A 20222-nucleotide genomic window follows, 5' to 3' on the forward strand; every position below is an offset into this window, starting at 1 on the left:
CACCCACGCTGGAGTGCAGTGGCGCGATCACGGGTTCACTGCAGCCTCAAACTCCTGGGTTCAAGCGATCCTCTCGCCTCAATCTCCGGGGTAGCTGGGACCACAGGTGCTAGAGAATTCTTAACATTTCTTAGCGTCCAGTCCTTCCGCTCTGTGGTAATTACATATACACATCCTTTAAAAGTTAGGGTCATACTGGACGTGTAGGTTGCTTAATGTTTCGAGAGAGACATAGTTGCGAGTTCTTCATCGAGGTGTGTTGCTTCTCAGAAAGCGCCGGAACCCGGAGCTGCAGCCTACCCTGGGAGGGCGGGCAACTGTAGCAGGTCTGTGTAAGATAAACGAGATTGGGGTCCCGGAGGGGAACACGCCCGGGATACGGGTTCCACGCCCCATGTAGACCTCCAAACGTCCCTCAGCGCCCCACTGCGCGCGCGCGCGCGCACTCGCCTGGGCTCGCGGGACCCCGCCGGCGAGGCTACTGCGCATGCGTCAGGCATGGAGCGCGGAAGCGGAAGGTTGGATGCGTCGGGTAGGCACCTCAGCAACGAGTAGCCATGCGCGGCTTGGAGGAGCCGGGTCCTGGGCCTACAGCGACCCCGTGCGGCTGCGTGAAGCCGGCTCTGGAGACAGGTAACTTCCAAGGGACTGGCAGTGCCACACTCTGGAGAGGTCTTAGTTGCCGAGAGGGGTGTGAAACGCAAGATCTGGAACTGACGTGCGTCAGTCTCCTACCTACGGCGAACGCACGGGTCATGTGCTGCGGCGACCACGTGATGTGCTTTGGCGAGTGGGATGACGTCATCGGGGTTGTTCCGCTTTGTTACAAGACTTGCACTGTCCGCCTAGTCTTGGCTTAGTAGTTGGAGCAGCTAAGTGTAGCGTAGCGGCTTTTCTCTTAGGGGTTTCATTGCCATAGTGAATGGGGGGTGGTGTTAGGCGGGTCAGGAATTAGTAAATGCCATAGGAGGCATCCTGCGCTGTAGGAACGAGGAGAGAGAAGGGGAAAATTTCGGTCGGAGAAAATAGTTTTAAATTGGGCCTAGAAAGGCATGACTTTGTTTCTGTTTACTCACACGTTTTCATAGAGGAATATTTTAGCTTTAGAAACTAGAAAGCGAATGGAAGAAAATTAAAATAGCCTGCCAGAGAAAGCCATTGTCAGTATCTTGGTGTCTACCTTCCATACTTGTTTCTTTGCATACACACTTGAAAAGTGAGATACTATACGACCTTACTGTTTAGTAACCTTAAAAGAATTTTTAAAAAACTTAACAGGGCAATTAATGTTAATTTTACCACTTTGTTTTATTATTAATTTTTGTGGAGGCAAGCGCTCACCATGTTACCCAGGCTGGTCTCGAACTCCTGGGCTTAAAAGCAATCCACCTGCCTCAGCCTCCCAAAGTTTTGGCGTGAGCCACTGTAACCAGCCTAACGCTTTGTTTTAGAGATGTGCTCTAATTCATGTAACCAGCTTCCTGTTACTGAGCGTTTAGGTTATTGTCAGTTTGCATTATTCTAAAAGAAAGCTCTTGAAACCGAAATGTTTGTGTACATTCTAAAGTTTCAACTTTGTTAAATTTCTTGGAAGTGCTATTACCTGGTGAAATGTGCTTATTTAAAAAAAATTGTTGCACACTGCCAGATTACAGGTCTAATATTTTGACAGGAAGGAAAACGCAGAAGCCAGGGCTCAGAAGTCTACACAGTATAGGTTTGGGGAGCTAGAAGTCTAAAGTGTTAGATGGAACAGGGAGGTGAGAACCTTTGGGTTCTGATTGTGAAGAACCTTGAGTGCCAGGCTAAGAAATACAAAGTCTGTTAGCAGTAGAGACCATGAAAAGTTTAAAGCTAAAGAGTTAGCATAACACAAGAAACTCCAGGATTGTTGAGGATTGGTCTAGAGTATTCTGAGAAGGGGAAGAAGTTGCAGTGGGAACAGAAAGCCTAAGAAGGGTAATTTCATAGTCCAGGCAGAAAGGAAAAGGACCTGAACTTATTTTCAGAGCAAAATGTATAGACAATCCTATATACAAAAAAACCCCATGTTGATTACTTGCTGGCTTTTTACTTATTACGCAGTTAATACAGTTGTAATATTTAAATGAGGAAAAAGCCTGAGCAGGGACTTTAAAAAGCACTCCTTGCTGGGCACCTTGTATTTTACTGGATGCTTTCCATATTTTATCAGTACCCTTACAGCTTTCCAAAGTAGGTATTATCCTTGTTTTATAGATGAGAAAACGGATTCAGAGAGAGAAGCTAGTTCTTCCCATGGTTTATCCTTTCTCCATTCTGAAACCAGTCCTAATTCTCGTGCTCCTTTGAGGAACCACTTCTCCCCATTTCCATGAGGTTCTTGTGCTGGTTTTTGGTATACCTGTGCTCATTTATCTCTATTCCTGCAAAGACGCCTAGCTAGAATTGTTGATTTACTTGTCCTCTGTCAATGTACTGGAAACCCTTGAGGATGAGAACTGGTTATTTGTACCCCAAATCCTTAGCACAGTGCTTACCAAATGGTAGGTGTTTACTGTTCTTTTGGGTTTTTGTTGTTTTGAGATAGGCAAGAAGACCAGAATTTCCCTGGACAAACAGTGTCAGGTCTCTGCTTCAAATAGCATTTGTATTTCATAGCCTTATCCCCAGCCTCCTGGGGATAAGAATATATAAATATATATTTATTTTTTATATATAAATATATTTTTTTATAAATTTATATATACATATTTTTATATATTCAGAGAATAATATATATATTTATATACAGAGAATATATAAATATGTCCCAGAAGAGTTCAGATGTATTAGAATATGGATATTTGATATTTTGAGAGTGGTCCCAAACAGAGTAGCAGAGTTAGAAGAACTCTTACAAAGTACCTTTTGAGTATACTTTCAGTTTGTTACTAATCTAGTGTTGTCTTGCTTATGTTCTTAAGGAGATGCACAAAGTGGATAGAAATAAATCTAATTGGCAGCCACTTATATTTATCATATCATATATGTAATCTGAAAAACAGGCATAGACTGTTTCAGTGAAGTGATGAATCAGCTATAATATAAATTCCTAGGCCCCAAATCAAAGAGTCAAGGGCGGACGACTTTGATTACGTTACTGCTGACAGGACATTTCCCATGATATTGAAGTATGGTGTGTGGGTCTCCCCAACCATTAATTCCACTGTAGTAAGAGTTCTTGGTTTGTCTGGCAATTGTAGACAGTTGGAAAATAGTGTTTCTCCCTTTCTTTCCCATCTTTCTCTTCTTCTTTCCTTTCTTTTCTTTTTTCTTTTCTTCTTTCTTTCTTTCTTTCTTTTTCTTTCTTTCTTTCTTTCTTTTCTTTCTTTCTTTCTTCTTTCTTTTCTTTTTCTTTTCTTTCTTTGCTTTCTTTTCTTTCCTTTCCTTTTTCTTTTCTTTCTTTCTTTTCTTTCTCTCTCTCTCTCTCTCTCTGTCTCTCTCTATCTCTCTCTCTCTCTCTCTGTCTCTCTCTCTCTGTGCAGCAGGACTAACTAATAGGCAGTGTGCCCAGAGTATCAGCCAGAAAATATTTCTTGAACAAATGTCTTGAACAAATGAAAATGAGACACAGGGATTTTGTGGCTGGGTTAGGAGTCTTTTTTGGCCATTTATCTTCCAGACATAAAGAAGATACACCAGGTCGTTTGGCCTCAGTTTCTTCATTTTTACGATGTCTGCTATATCTGTTCCATAGACGCATGGATGAAGATCAAAAAGAAAAATAACAAAAAACAATGCCTATAAACATACTTGGACAAAAATTAAAGTTGTCAAAAACATACAGAGTATGGATGGATCTTAGCCTCATAATATTGAGAGAGAAAAAGCAAGTCTGAGAAGACAACTTATAGTTTGGTGCCAGTTTTTATAGATCTTAAAGACAAAAATCAATGAAATGCTGTTTAGGCATGTATGTACGTGTAACAAAATCATACTTTAAAAGGAAGTGAGTGATAAAGACCAAATTCAGGCTTCTGTTTCTCTCAGAGGGAAAAGAAGGGTGTGAGATAAGAGGAAAACAACCTAAAAGGACACAAGTCATTGGTAATGCTCTAGTTCTTGGGGTGGGTGGTGTGTACGTGGGGTTTCATTATATTATGCCGTATAACTTACATGTACATTGTGTATAATATATGTATCAAATAATATAGCTTCTAGAAGTGAAGAGTAATGAAAGATACTGTGAGAGACAGCCCCGGACCTAGAGTCTTACTGCTTATGCTCGTAGGGTAGATTTAAGGAAGCAGGAAATAAAGTCTGAAGTGTCTTTATATCATCTTTGAGAAATTGATAACGCTCTCATGAAATGTGAAAATAAAAAAGTTACCGATAAATTCAAAGCGGTAGCCATGGAAACCTTGGACTTTAAATTTATATTGATAGTGTCTGGCTATTTTTTTTCTTTTGAAATATGTTATTAAAAAATTGATTTTTTTTTTTTTTTTTTTTTTTGAGATGGAGTCTCACTCACCTAGACTGGAGTGCAGTGGCGTGATCTTGGCTCACTGCAACCTCCGCCTCCCAGGGTCAAGTGATTCTCCTGACTCAGTTTCCTGAGTAGCTGGGACGCCAGGCATGCACCACCATGCCTGGCTAATTATTATTATTATTTTTTTAATTTTTTTACTTTTAGTAGAGATGAGGTTTCACCATGTTGGCCAGGCTGATCTCAAACTTCTGACCTTAGGTAATCTGCCCGCTTCAGCCTCCCAAAGTGTTGGGATTACAGACGTGAGCCACCGTGCCTAGCCTAATTTGTGATTATTGAAAAAATTTCAAATATTATAGAAATTACAAAGTTAAATTTAAAGGTAGTTTAAAAATCTCACCACCCAGATTAACCACTGTTAAAAAAAATTGGTGAATATTGGCCAGGTGTGATGGCTCACCCCTTTAATACCAGCACTTTGAGAGGCTGAGATGGGCAGATTGCTGGAGGTAAGGAGTTTGAGACCAGCTTGGCCAACATGGTAAAACACCTTCTCTACAAAAAAAAAAAAAAAAAAATTAGATGGGCATGGTGGTGCGTGCTTGGGAGATTGAGGCATGAGAGTCGCTTGAGCCTGGGAGGTGGAGATTACAGGGAGCCGAGATTGTGCCACTGCTCTCCAGGCTGGGCAACAGAGCGAGACTCTGTTTCAAACAAACAAACAAAAAACACACATTTGGTGCATATCCTTCCACATAGCTTTCCAAACATACCTGTGCATGTTTAAGAAGGTAAATAAATATATAACAAATTTCCATAAGTGGGATTATATGCATACTATTCTTTTACTTTTTCAATTTCCACGTTAATCAGCTTAGACATATATAATCTTTTCTTCCATGCAACATGAATTTTTTGAGTATCTACTCCCCTGCAGGCAATGTACTAGACAGTGAGAATGCAGCAATAAACAAGACAGAAAAGCTCCTGTCCACATGGAGCTTACATTCTAGAGGGGCGGCAGGCTACTGGACCAAGCCTCACTTGAAATCTACCTTGCCTCTGGATATTTTAGCACTATGAGCTTATAAGTTGTCTTTATTGCTTAAATTAGTTTATTTCATATGTTCTGTTGCTTTCAGTTGAAGACATCCTTACTTATATATACCCAGTGTTTCCTCATCTTTCATTATTCTCTGCCTCTTATTTCATACTCCAGCCAATCAAAATAGCTTGTTGCCTAGATATACTATGACATTTCTCACTTTTGTGTACACTGTCTCCTCTATTAGAAATACCCTCATAGGCCAAGCACAGTGGCTCATGCTTGTAATCCCGGCACTTTGGGAGGTCCAGGTGGGCGGATCATGAGGTCAGGAGTTCAAGACCAGCCTGACCAACATGGTGAAACTCTGTCTCTACTAAAAATACAAAAAAAAAAAAAAAAAATAGCTGGGTGTGGTGGCAGGTGCCTGTAATCCCAGCTACTGAGGAGGCTGTGGCAGGACAAATGCTTGAACTCGGGAAGCAGAAGTTGCAGTGAGCTGAGATCACGCCACTGCACTCCAGCCTGGGCAACAGAGTGAGACTCAATCTAAAAATAAATAAATAAATAAGTAAAATCAATCAATCAATCAATCAATCAAATAGCCCTCATAGCCCTGGCCAAAGTCACATGACTTAGTACTGGTAGCATAGAATTTTAATTATGGTCATAGTAGGTATTCTGAAAATGCCCCCTTCGTTTCATTCTTTCTTGGACCATTATTCTTCCTAGTATATCTAACGGGATATTACTATGTATGTAATGATGTGTGTGTGTAATGATGAGAATATGCGTATTCATGAACATTATACAAATCATTTTTATAGTTGTACAACACTAATATTTTAAAAGTATGAAACCAATGCGTTAGAGAAAACATGTTTTCTTACAACTTGGTTTGACCTTTTGACTAATTATTTCTTACCTAATTTTCTCCTGTAGGGAATCTTTTAACTGAGCCAATCGGCTACTTGGAATCCTGTTTCTCAGCCAAGAATGGTACTCCAAGACAGCCATCCATTTGTAGCTGTTCTCGAGCCTGTTTGAGGATTAGAAAGAGCATCTTTAATAATCCTGAACATTCCCTGATGGGCCTAGAACAGTTTTCTCATGTTTGGTAAGTTGTTTTATAGTTAGATGTAGGATTTTGGGCCAGAACTTGCCCCCAACTAAAGTACTCCAATTGAAGGCAACCTTGGAGTCTGCCATCCAGACCACCATCATCTTTCTGTTTTGTTTTTGAAACGGGGTCTCTGTCACCCAGATTGGAGTACAGTGGTGAGATAGCAGCGCATTGCAACCTCTGCCTCCCAGGCTCAAGGTATCCTCCCACCACAACCTCCTGAATAGCTGGGACCACAGGTGTACACCACCATGCCTGGCTAATTCTTTTTTGTATTTTTGGTAGAGACGGGGTTTCACCATGTTGCCCAGGCTGGAACTCTCATCTTTTGCGTGGATTTTTTTTATTTTTTATTTTTTAAGACAAGTGCAGTAGTGAGAAGGGGGGAAAGGTAGAACAAAAAGTTAAATCTGTAACTGTGAACAATCAATTGAGATAACTCACTACCTTTGGACCAGCCTGTTGTATGGAATTTTGTACTGTATTTGTGCATACGATTGTCTGTGTCATTTAGACATCCTCAGGGAAGCTTGGGATCCACTGAGGTGGCATGTTCCATTTGCAGTTGGTTCTAATTGTGATGAATGCCTTCTGTTGAGTGGAAATTACAGACCTCCTTGACTCTGCCCCGGGTCATTATTCTGCCCTCTAGACCAGGGGTCAGTAAACTATGGCCCATTTTTTGTAAATTATTTTTATGGAAACACAGTCATGTCCATTTGTTTATATATTGTTTGTGGCTGCTTTAGTGCTATAGCAGCAGAGTTGAATAGTCTCTATAGTGACTGGTTGGCCTACATATCCTAAAATATTACTCCCTGACCTTTTACAGAAAAAGTTTACAGATCCTGCTCTAGATTCATGTAGAATTAAATATACTCCTAAAAGACAAGACGCTGTAGAAATCTGGATACTTTAAGTGTTACCTATATTAGGGCCTGTGTTATACTAGCATTGTTTGTGGTCTTTTCAAATTCTGCCTGTGTTCATTCTTCTTCACCCCAACATCAGCAGTTTAAATTGGTCTATTTTTATTGGTAGAGACCTAAAAATTAAGTGTTTATTCTGAAATAGTTTATTTTTCAGTTAATTTGGGGACAAGATTAGATTAGAAAGAAAATGTGTGTTCTGACCTAGTTTGCATTTTGACCTTGATTAAATTAAGTTATTGATGATGTAAAAAATGGGTTCGGAAGTATATAAAGATATTTTTTCTTATCCCCCCTATTTTCTTCCTCTCTCCCCAACCCCAACCCCTCATCAGAGATGATTACTGTTGACAGCATGGTGTAGATTCTGCCAGACCTTTTAATGTTTTCTTTTTCAAATACACATAGAAACAAATTTATACATACAGAGTGGATGTTTGTTTTTTTTAAAAAGTATGTTTTCTTCACATAACAGTGTATACCATGGAGAGCTTTCATGACAGTAGATTTACCTTTTTTTTTTTTTTTGCTTTAATAGCTGTCTATTATTACAAAATATAGATGTACCATGCATACTTTTGTTAATGGAGGGCTATGTTGTTATTATAATGCTGTGACAAACTCCCTTAGAAACATTCTTGGCCACTTGTGTATTTTTATGGACAGGATGTCAGAATTGGATATATTGGACTAGAAGGTAAGCATATTTAGAATTTTAGAGAACTACTTCCAAATTATCCTCTAAAATTAACCAATGTATACTTCAATAATATATGCAAATGGCCTTTTTCTTACACCCTTCCCAATATGTTATCAGTTTTTTACATTTTTGCCTGATGGGAAAAAGAGTATTTTGGTTTTTTAGTTTAATTTCTAAATTTAGAAATTTCTAATTATTAGTGAAGCTCAACATCTTTTCATGTGGTTCTTAGCTACTTGCCATTTTTTTGTGAATTACTTATTCATGTTCTTTGCATAGTGTCCTATATTGGGTTGTCCTTAGTAATCTGTAGGAACAATTTATGTGCCGCAGACATTAACCTATGGTCCATTATGTATGTAGCAAACGTTTTCTCTTAGGCTGATATTTTGTAGTACATAAATGTTGTGATTTCATGAATTCAAATCTGTTAGTTTTTCTTCATGGCTTCTTGGTTTCATATCTTACTTAGGAAGGTCTGGTCATGCCAAATGAAAAAAAAAAGGAAGGTCTGGTAAAATTATTTAACATTTCTAAACTTCAATTTCCTCATCCCAGAAATGGGGGATAAATTATATTATTTAAGATAGTTAAGAAGATTGCGTGAAGTGAGTGTAAAATTATTTTACCGTACTACCTGACAAACAGCAGACAGTGAATATTGTTCATTGGGCACTTGACAAACATCTCTTAAGTTCCTACTATGTGCCAGTTGTTGTGTTAGCTGCAAAGGATGTGGAGAGAAGGAAGGGGGATGGTGCTATTTTCTTCCTAGTAGATTACAAGTTAATGCTATTTAAAACATGATTTCTGTTAGTTTGTGAAAGATTGCATTTTTTTTTCCCCATCAGATCATTGTGGTAAAATAACTTGTGCTCTTTTCTTATTCCGTGGTTTGTTTTGTTTTTATAGGATTTTGTTTGTTTTTCATAAAAATGGTCATTTGAGCTGTAAGGCAAAGGTGCAGCCTCCTAGGCTGAATGGTGCAAAGACTGGAGTTTTTTCCACAAGGAGCCCTCATCGTCCCAATGCGATAGGACTTACCCTGGCCAAGCTGGAAAAGGTAGAAGGTAACCCATTTCATTTCTACTTTTACCTTTTTCCTTACGCAGAAGAGCCTTATAAAATAAACACAGCATTCACCACTGGCTGTTTATTCAGATGACTGCCAATGATGTTAACTTCCTGAGAACCACCAGACATTGAAGAAAATACAATGATTAAAAGAATGTTAGCATTGAAAAATGTTGAAATAAACTCTCATAGGATGCTCAGAGTTTGTTTATGTTACTGCATATATCCAAAACTATTAAATTATTTAGAAATAACACAAATTTCATAATCATTAAATTAGTAACCACAGTTTCTCTGACTTGGAATGCAGTGAATACAAAATGATTAAAAATAAATGGACACTTTCCAATTTAACACACAATAACTCATTGTACATGCACATATGGAAGACACATAGACTGGTGGTATGTCATTCCTTCCTTGCAGTCTTGGGGAAATGGACAGACATCATGGCTGCTGTGCTGATATCAACTGTGCTATGTGGCGGGAGTCTGGGATGAATCACACTACAAGGACAAACATTGGTCAGATTGTAGAAATTCTAAACTAACTAGTTTTAACTGTGTGTCCATATATAATCTAGTTACACATTTATGGAAAGCAGTCCATTCTGACCTAACAGGCAGCAGATGAAATGGCAGGTAAACTAGGAGTCAGGAGACCATTCTAGGCTTCAGCCTGCTGGTTGTGAAGTGGGAAAAGGAGAAGGACCTACTTCCTCTGTGATTCAACAGAGTATTTTGAGAATCTTGTAACACAAAAGTTCTGAAACTAATTTTTCAGGCTATTGGACACTAAATAGATGAGAGCAGTTATTTTGCTTGTTCTCTCCCAGAACTTGAACTCTCTCACTGGATTGTACTCAACTGGGCCTTAGGTAGTTTCCCCAGAAAAATTCAGTAGCTGATCCACCTTGACTTTTATCATTTATAATAGCTAACCAAAGTGGGTAGCAAGTACTAGAAGATTTTATTTTTATTTTTATTTTTTTTTTTGAGACGGAGTCTTGCTCTGTCGCCAGGCTGGAGTGCAGTGGCCGGATCTCAGCTCACTGCAAGCTCCGCCTCCCGGGTTCACGCCATTCTCCTGCCTCAGCCTCCCGAGTAGCTGGGACTACAGATGCCCGCCACCTCGCCCGGCTAGTTTTTTGTATTTTTTTAGTAGAGACGGGGTTTCACCGTGTTCGCCAGGATGGTCTCGATCTCCTGACCTCGTGATCCGCCCGTCTCGGCCTCCCAAAGTGCTGGGATTACAGGCTTGAGCCACCGCGCCCGGCCGAAGATTTTATGATTATTTATGCAACCCACACATATTTTCTAGCACTGATTATGTGCCAGGCATTGTCCTAGGTGCTGGAGCTATAGTGGTAAACAAATCAGATAACAATAGAAATCCCTGTCCTAAAGAACTTAATGTTTCAACTGGGGAGGTCAAGTCAGAAAGGTTAAAAGGCAAACACAGTAGCACTGTAGACATTACTATATAAGCTGTATGGCGACTAGTGTTTGTGCAGTGCTTTACAGTTAGTAAACAGTGTTCACGTACCTTATCTCACAGTGGCTTTGTGGGTTTGACACAGCAGCAATCCTCATCTCATAGGTGAGGAAACTAGGGCTCTTTAAATCTGTCTAACAGCATCCAGCCAGGTGGTCATCTGACTAAATCTTTTGAAGTTTTAACTTATGCTACAGTGCTTTTCTTTTTCCTACAGATATTAGGCGTAATTCATCATCTAGCAAGTCTGGAATCATCCTTCCAGAGTTCAAGGCTCATTCATAATAAGCATGTGTCAGAAATCAGGGTCCTGTAGTAGTTACATTTTTCTTAAATGGAGAGGAGTCAAATATGACTGCATGCCGTTTTTCTGTTCTCATTTGACTTATTTTCCAAGAGTAAGGTTAGTAGATGACTATGTGTAGCAAGAACTGGACAGCATATGTCCAGTGGGACAGCTGGAGACTTGTCTTTAGTATTTGGTAATGCTGACTTATGTGCTGCTTAATCTTTTGAGTCTTCATGGATGTATTAGATTTCTATTGTTGTGTAACAAATTACCACAGAATCATCAATTTAAACAACATACATTTATCATGTGTTTGAAACATTATTATGTATCTGTGGGTCAGAAGGATGGGCACAGCTTAACTAGGTCATCCCCTTAGGGTCTCACTAGACTGCAATTAAGTTGTCAGCTGAGATGAATTCCTATCTGGAGGCTTGACTGTGGAATAATCTGCTTCAAGTCACTTAGACTGTTGGCCACATTGATTTCCTTGCCACTGCAGTAGGACTGGGGGCCCCAGATTCTTGCCGGTTGTTGACTGGAGGCTATCCTCAGCATCTAAAGGCTGTTGCAGTTCCTTGCTCCGTGGGCTTCCCAGCATGCCTGCCTACTTCAGCAAGCCTTCAAGGAGAGTCTCTCGAGTGAGTCTTCCAGCCAGCAGCAGTGCTAACAAAAAGCATAGTCACTGGAGGGACATCATACCTCTTTTGCCATGTTCTGTTGGTTAGAAGCTAGTCACAACTGAAGGGGAAGGATTATATAAGGGCATGAACTTCAGGAGGTGCGGGTCACAGGGCCACCTTTGGATCTGTTTGCCACAGTAGAAACCTTCATTGATCCCACAGAGATATATTGATTACTACTATATCCCTGGAACAGAAGCACCAGTGATACAGAGATGAGTTGGCCCCAGCCTGTGTTAAGGGGCCTGCCTGCTGTCTAGGGATAAAGACTCTAAGCTGGTCACTGCCCTACCATGGGGAAAGGGCTGTGGGAGAGGTTTGTGCACAGGCTTCTCTATGGGGACTGTAGGAAAGAATGCTTTTGTCTAGAGGAGCCAGAAAGGCTTTGTAAAAGGTGTGCTTTGAAGGCCTCAAAGATCAAGTAGGAGTTTGATAGGTAGAGAAGAGGATAGGCTACCAGGTAGCAAGAAGGGTGTGTGTTGGTACCAGGTCTATGTGAGAGAATTATGAGTAAGCGCAGTGAGGCATAAGCAGACAGTGTTAGAGGATTCTGGGGTGTGATTGTATTCTCCAAGTGTTTGCAGTGTTCTTCATTTTTCACGTTTTTATGTCATAGGCGGAGCTATATACCTTTCTGGAATTGACATGATACATGGCACACCCGTACTAGACATCAAGCCCTACATAGCTGAGTATGACTCGCCGCAAAATGTGATGGAGCCTTTAGCAGACTTTAATTTACAGAATAACCAACATACACCAAACACTGCATCCCAGTCTGACAGCAAGACTGACAGCTGTGACCAGCGACAGCTGTCAGTGTGTGATGAGCCACAACCGCACCATAGCACTAAGGAGAAACCTAACTGTCTTGAAGACAGAACTTCAGAAGAAAACTACCTGACACACAGTGACACAGCCAGAATTCAGCAAGCATTCCCTATGCACAGGGAGATAGCAGTGGATTTTGGTTTGGAATCAAGACACGATCAGAGTTCCAGCATGTCAGAAGAACAAATTGGCCCATATGGCCCGGAGAAGAGCTTTTCAGGGAAAGGTACAGACAAGAAGCTAGAGAGAGTGGAAGGAGCAGCAGTCCTGCAAGGAAGCAGGACAGAGACACAGCCTATGGCCCCTCATTTACCTGCTGGAAGGGCTGGTGGAGCTCCCCGCAGTGTGGTTCCTGCCTGGGTGACAGAGGCCCCTGTGGCCACTTTAGAAGTGCGGTTTACTCCTCATGCTGAGATGGACCTTGGGCAGCTCGGTTCACAGGGTGAATCAGGTATCTTCAGTTTCTTCATTCTGAATGAGAGATGAACTTTTACTCTGAGATTTAGCCAAGTTTGGTATTTGTGAGAGCAGTTATATGGAGTGTTTGTCAGTGTGACTGGTTTTTAGGAAACAGGTATAAAATAATATTTTTGCAGCACCATCATATGATGAGTCTTGTTGGACAACTGTATGGTGAGCACAGTTAGTTCCAGGCTGTCAGCAAAGCATTGGAAGAGAGTGGCTGCTGCCTCACGAGGTGGCCCATGACTTCCAGCCCCTTGTCTGCTTGTTAACAGTAGTTCTTAGAGTCTTCAAGCATCATTCAGAAGCTGAATTGTGCTTGTTCTGTACTTACGTACCTAAAGTTTTCATACTTGTTTTGCTGTCTTACTGGAGAAATGTTGCATTGTATTCTGATACAATTGATAGCAAACAGCAAAATTCAGAGATGTTGCAGAAATAAGAAGTGATAAGACAGCTCAGCCTCTGGCACAGAAGACTCTGGGAGCCCAGAGTCAGAGGAGAAGAGTCTCTTAGCACAGAACTTGCCCCAACAAAGTCCCACAGCTAGAGGCATACACTTTGCTGCAGAAGAGAGGCCACAGGGCTCTTACATGGAGCCTGCTTACTTTAACACATGGTTCTTAACAAATGTTATCTGGTTCCCCCAGCTCACAGCAGATCCCAAGCAGTAGCCTAGGATGAAGGAAGGGGCTGTTAAGATGTGGATACAGCGATACCAGTAAGAAGTGACTAGTTTCAGTTGTAGGATTGGGGGCCCCAGATTCTTGCTGGTTGTTGGCTGGAGGCTGTCCTCAGCCTCTAAAGGCTGTTTGCAGTTCCTTGCTCCGTGGGCTTCCCAGCATGCCTGCCTACTTCAGCAAGCCTTCAAGGAGAGTCTCTCAAGTGAGTCTTCTAGCCAGCAGCAGAGCTAACGAAAAGCATAGTCACTGGAGGGACATCATTCCTCTTTTGCACGCTGGCTCACTCTTGTAATCCCAGCACTTTGGGAGGCCGAGGTGGGTGGATCACTTAAAGTCAGGAGTTCAAGACCAGCCTGGCCAACATGATGAAACCCCATCTCTATTAAAAATACAGAAAGCCAGTTGTGGTGGCAGGTGCCTGTAATTCCAGCTACTCGGGAGGCTGAGGCAGGAGAATTGCTTGAACCTAGGAGGCAGAGGTTACAGTGAGCCGAGATGGTGCCACTGTATTCCAGCCTGGGTGGCAGAGTGAGACTCCATCAAAAAGAAGAAGCTGGTTGCCAAGGAGAGGTCAGATTGCAAAAAGCTCTTCTTTGTGTTACAACTCAGTAAGGAGCCAGCATAGCCATGTAAAGAGGGAAGTTCATTTATTCATTCTACAGTTGTTTACTGAGCTTCTGCAAGGTACCAGATGTTGGTCTAGGTTCTTGGAATACATCAGTGAACAAAACAGATTTTAAAAACCCCTGCTCTTGTGGAGCTTGCATTCTAATGGGGAGGAGAGAAACAAACTAAAAGCATAATAAGCAATCGAGTTATACCAAACATACTCAACATTATATAATATTAGAAGGTGATAAGAGTTACTGAAAAATTTAAGAGAGAATACAGCGGGTTAGGGTGTTGTTACTATTTTATTTTATTTTTGAGACAGGATCTCACTCTGTCACCCAGGCTGGAGTGCAGTGGCAAGAACATGGCTTACTGCAGCCTCAACCTCCTGGGCTCAAGCAGTCCTCCCACCTCAGCCTTCTGTGTAGCTGGGACTGCAGATGTGCATCACCACGCCTGGCTAATATTTTGATTTTTGTTTTTGGATACGGAGTCTCGCTGTGTCACCCAGGCTGGAGTGCAGTGGCTCGATCTCGGCTCACTGCAAGCTCCGCCTCCTGGGTTCATGCCATTCTCCTGCCCCAGCCTCCCGAGTAGCTGGGACTACAGGTGCCTACCCCCACACCCAGCTAATTTTTTTGTATTTTTAGTAGAGACGGGGTTTCACCATGTTAGCCAGGATGGTCTTGATCTCCTGACCTTGTGATCTGCCTGCCTCTGCCTCCCAAAGTGCCTGGATTACAGGCGTGAGCCTGGCCTTTTTGGATTTTTTTTTAAAGAGATGGGGTCTCATTTTGTTGCTCAGGCTTGTCTTGAACTCTTGGGCTCAGGGGATCCTCTGTCTCAGCCTCCCAAAGTGCAGGGATTACAGGTGTGAACCACTGCACCTAGCCTGTTGCAGTTTTAAATAGGTAGCCCACTGGGGCCATATGAGCCTTTCACTGAGAAAGACACATATGAGCAAAGGTCAAAGAAGTGAAGGCGTGAGCCAGCCTGTCCGGAGAAAGGACATGCTGGCCTGAGGGACAGCCAGCGCATAGCCGCAAGGTGGAGGGTACATGGCATATTTGAGGTCAGGTGGCCAGAATGGACTGAGGAGGGCTGAGTGGAAGGATATGAGGTCAAAGAGGCACTAGAAAAGGGACGAGGTCACCTAAGGGTTTTATAGGCCATTGTAAGGACTTGAGTTTTGATCTTGGGAGAAGTAAAAGGCAGAGGAACTTGATGTCAGTATCCCCAGAGAGCAGGGGGCCATCTCTGGGGTCAGATCACTACCTGTGTGATTTCTGGGGTGTCACATCTCAGTGACATGCAAAGGCAAGCTGGAGTTCCTTATTGAGAAAATGAAGACTTTCATTCCATATCCAGAAAATAAAGGCTTACACAACCAAATATACTAGATTTTCCCCTGCTTTACTAGCAGGGAGAGAATGAAGAGGCTAGGCGGGTATTTGGCTTTGATACTCCAACCTGAAGGAGGTTCTTCTGATGGCAAAAGAAGTCTAAAAGTTGGGACTAGAGACACATGCCAACTGACACTTAAGATTTCCCCATTTCTTCCTGTCAGAGCCACAGCCAGCCTACACTGTTGCCTTTTGCAAAGGAAAAGCCACCCCTTCCTCTGGGTGGAGGCAGCCACCTGCCAGGGCCCAGGAACTGGTTTTAGCCCCAACATGCCAACCTCAGCCAGGTGCTGTATGCTGAGCACCCCCTGCACCTCTGGATGTGGCAGTCGCGTGGTCATGAGTGCTGATGCCACCTGAGGGTTGTGCTTCTCGTTCCTCCCTAAGGCTTTACTTTTAAACAAAGCTTTTGATTTAAAGATTGATCTCTTTGTTTTTAAAAGTTTTGTTGATAGAAATAATTTCATCACTGTATACAGTTGATGGGAGGAGGCTGGTCAATTGTAAAAGGATTTTGTGGTGGAACAAAACAGTCCTGTCTTCTGGATACTTTATGTTTACACTTACCACTTGTCCTGTGGTTATTGTTGAATGCAACCTACTATGGAAAGTTTTGTTTTTCTTTCTTTTCGTTTTTCTTTCCTTTTTTTTTTTTTTTTTGAGATAGAGTCTCGCTCTGTCACCCAGGCTGGAGTGTAGTGGCGCGATCTCGGCTCACTGCAACCTCTGCCTCCCAGGTTCAAGCGATTCTCCTGCCTCAGCCTCCTGAGTAGCTGGGATTACAGGCGTGAGCCACCACGCCTGGCCTGGAAAGTTTTGTTTTTTAAAACTGCAGTGCAATATGTGTCAGATGTTTGAAATATGCCTTATTGATTAAAAAAATGATTAAAATGAGAAATTACACAGTGTAACTACAAAACAGGAACTGATTGATAGCAAACAGCAAAATTGAGAGCTGTTGCAGAAATAAGAAGTGATTTCAGGAAGCTCTGAGTCTAGAAGAGGTTAAAGGTGTTGAAATGGAAGGAAGTTTGGTGCTGGAATAAAGGTCTGGGCAGAGTGCTGTGGGCACTCTGAGAGGAGAATCCTGACTTGGGTCTGGGAGGGAGTGTGGGAGGAAACGGTGCTTGAGCTGAGCCTGGCAGGATGAGTAGGCAGGGAACTGAAGAAGCCACCCATGCCAGATAGACGGCCAACCAGAGGCCTGGAGCCTCTCCCAGAAATGCCATCACTGGGGAGTGTGATGAGCTCTCCTCATTTTTGAGTCACCTTCAGAGCCATTTTCTATGAGCCATGCAGTAAAGGAATCTTATTGCCATATAATTGATTTTTTTTTTTTTGAGATGCAGTCTCTTTCTGTCACCTAGGCTGGAGTGCAGTGGTGCAATCTAGGCTCACTGCAACCTCTGCCTCCCAGGTTCAAGTGATCGTCTTGCCTCCTGAGTAGCTGGGATTACAGGTGTGTGCCACCACACCACCTAATATTTTTTTTTGTTTGTTTTTGTTTTTAGATGGAGTCTTGCTCTGTTGCCCAGGCTGGAGTGCAGTGGCACAATATGGGCTCACTGCAAGCTCTGCCTCCCGGGTTCACGCCATTCTCCTGCCTCAGCCTCCCAAGTAGCTGGGACTACAGATGCCCGCCACCACACCTGGCTAATTTTTTTTTGTATTTTTTTAGTAGAGATGGGGTTTCACCATGTTAGCCAGGATGGTCTCGATCTGCTGACCCCATGATCCGCCCGCCTCAACCTCCCAGAGTGCTGCGATTACAGGCATGAGCCGCCACGCCTGGCCTATTTTTAATGTATTTTTAGTAGAGATGGGATTTTACCATGTTGGTCAGGCTGGTCTTGAATTTCTGACCTTGTGATCCTCCCACCTTGGCCTCCCAAAGTGCTGGGATTACAGGCATGAGCCACTGTGCCCAGACCATATAATTGATTTTTGACTAAAAGTTGTACTTCATGGCTTTATTTACCCAACTTGCTTATTAGATATGGCCCACAGTGATTCTTGGCTACTTATGGAAATCAAATCTACTCTAAGAGGGATAAAGATCCACTGCCACCAGAGATGATATTTTGAGCAGGGACAGTGTTTTTAAGGTCTGTACCTTCCTGGAAGGGGCTGGCCTTCATTTGGATGTATGTGATGTTGTAGTTATGAAAAACTAGATCACAGTTACTTTTTAAATTTATGTTTTATATATACTATTTAAAAAAATTAAAATACATTAAAAATCCTACAAACATAGGAAATTTTGCTGTTCCTTCAGGACAGCAAATGTGAGAGAGTCCCAAAGCAAAGGGACGTTACTGGTAACTGTGGGGCTGTGACACCAGCTTTCTGGTGCAGCCTCTCTTGCCTGTAGCTGGTGTTCTGGGTATGTGTGGGTTTAGTTCTCTTTCTTGTGGCTTTTTGAGGATGCTGGGACTGTCATGCATTTCCTTGTCTCTGTTCTGAGAAGAAAATGACAAGGAATTAAAGTCTACATTGAGTATAGAAAAGTGACATTTTGGATGTCAGAAAAGTGACATTTTGGTTGACAGAAAACGAAAGCTCACCTCTCCTAGTTAGAAGACTAAGGAAAAATACTACCATGATTTTTCTGTTCAGTAAAACAAAAATTTGGGGGTGTATAAGTTAAACCTAATGACAGTAAACACCTCTTGAAGGTGACAGTCTCCATAATGATCAAATAGATTTCCAAACCCTTTCCATGTCAAGTGATCTTTAAGGAACAAACCAAATTCCATATTGAAGTTTGCTGTAATGAAATCCAACCTGCATGATAGTGCTTACTGAGTTGTGTTTTTTTCATTGCAGATGTTGGTCAGGCGTCATTTAAATATTTTCAGTCAGCAGAGGAAGCAAAGCATGCCATTGAGGCTGTGCTGTCAGCGGATCCTCGGTCTGTGTACCGCCGGAAGCTTTGCCAGGACCGCCTTTTCTACTTTACCATAGACATAGCGCATGTCACTTGCTGGTTTGGTGATGGCTTTGCAGAGGTTCTCAGGATCAAGCCGGCTTCTGAGCCTGTTTATATGATGGACCCTGTGGGGTCCTTGGTGTCTCTAGGGTCTTAAGGAGCCTCCCTCATGTCTTTAAGATAGCATCATTGATTTTTGGATGTGGCTTTTGGATTTTCTGAACAAGCTAATGTTGTGCCGAGAAGCAACACTTTGTGATCTCACGGCTTTTATTGATTTGGGCTGTTCAAAATGTTTATTCGAAAAATACATACATTAATAAACTTAACTAAGAGATATCAAATACAGAGAAATCATCAAATGCTTTCTGATCTGTCGATATTAAAGAATCCAAAGGTGATGCTGTCTCTAATTTCTGAAAGAAGCTGTTCTTGTTGCACTTGATAAAATTAGACAAAGGTCATTCCAGCAGAGACTTTCAAGTTGAAGGGATCTGTTTAATAATTCATATTGGTTTTCCTGTCTGTCTGGAGAAGGCTGACCTTTCTATTTGGTTCCAAATCAAACCTATATCTTAGGAAACTAATAAATAAAAAACAAGTAGTTGGAGATAGTTTTTGAGATTAAACTTCTGTGTTTCAGAGACTCTGTGACATAGTCACACACACATATATATGTATATATATTTAATACTGATTCTAAAATAGAGACTCTCTGAGATTTCTTTGGATGTCTTTGTATCAGAAAAGGAAATCACCCCCAGAAGTTCAAGAAAATTGTTACTGTTTTTTTGTTTTTGTTTTTGTTTTGAGATGGAGTCTTACTCTTTCACCCAGGCTGAAGTGCAGTGGCATGATCTCGGCTCACTGCAATCTGTGCCTCCTGGGTTCAAGCAATTCTCCTGCCTCAGCCTCCTGAGTAGCTGGCATTACAGGCGTGTGCCACCACGCCTGGCTAATTTTTGTATTTTTAGTAGAGATGGGGTTTCACCATGTTGGGTCAGGCTGGTCTTGAACTCCTGACCTTGTGATCCACCCACCTCGGCCTCCCAAAGTGCTGAGATTACAGGTGTGAGCCACCGTGCGTGGCCTATAATTACTGTTTTCTAAGATACTCACTCTGCAACTATTTGTTGAGAACCTACTATGGGTTAGGTTTTGGTGATAAAATAAGATGAACAAAATGTAGTTCTTGTTGCAAGTCGTGGTTAATGGAAGAAGTAAGACATAAGCAAATTACTGTATTATAGTTTTAGAAATACAGTAATTATACATGGGTCCTCTGTAGTATCACATAGGAAGCAGTTGTAAGAATATGTTGCCTATAGGTGATTTTAATGATGTGATCCCAGATAACTGAGGATTTATGATCAACATAACCAAATTAGATGTCTGTCAACATGATACATGCTTTCCTAATCATGATTGTAAATCTTAATAGCTGATTGAAATGAGCTGATTGGAATAGTCTTGAATAGTTTTGAAATGAGCCCTACTGCCTGTGGATGCTTG

General features: G+C 41.8%; 1 protein-coding gene across 2 annotated transcripts; it reads left to right on the top strand.

Moving 5' to 3' along the window:
* Positions 1 to 250: 250 nt before the first annotated feature.
* TRMO (tRNA methyltransferase O) lies at positions 251 to 19111 on the top strand. 2 transcript variants are annotated; one of them, XM_033238023.1, is made up of 5 exons: positions 251 to 633; positions 6441 to 6615; positions 9163 to 9320; positions 12407 to 13072; positions 18608 to 19111. In XM_033238023.1, exons 1-5 carry the CDS (start codon positions 558 to 560, stop codon positions 18865 to 18867), a joined length of 1335 nt encoding a protein of 444 aa, XP_033093914.1. In that variant the 5' UTR covers positions 251 to 557; the 3' UTR covers positions 18868 to 19111. The 2 variants fall into 2 exon arrangements, with proteins under 2 accessions (XP_033093914.1, XP_033093915.1); XM_033238024.1 differs by having other exon boundaries at positions 501 to 633; positions 9163 to 9313.
* The last annotated feature ends 1111 nt before the right edge of the window (positions 19112 to 20222 follow it).

The sequence above is a fragment of the Trachypithecus francoisi genome, unplaced genomic scaffold (genome assembly GCF_009764315.1).
Source record: "Trachypithecus francoisi isolate TF-2019V2 unplaced genomic scaffold, Tfra_2.0 Lachesis_group16, whole genome shotgun sequence".
In the NCBI taxonomy this organism is placed as follows: Eukaryota; Metazoa; Chordata; class Mammalia; order Primates; family Cercopithecidae; genus Trachypithecus; species Trachypithecus francoisi.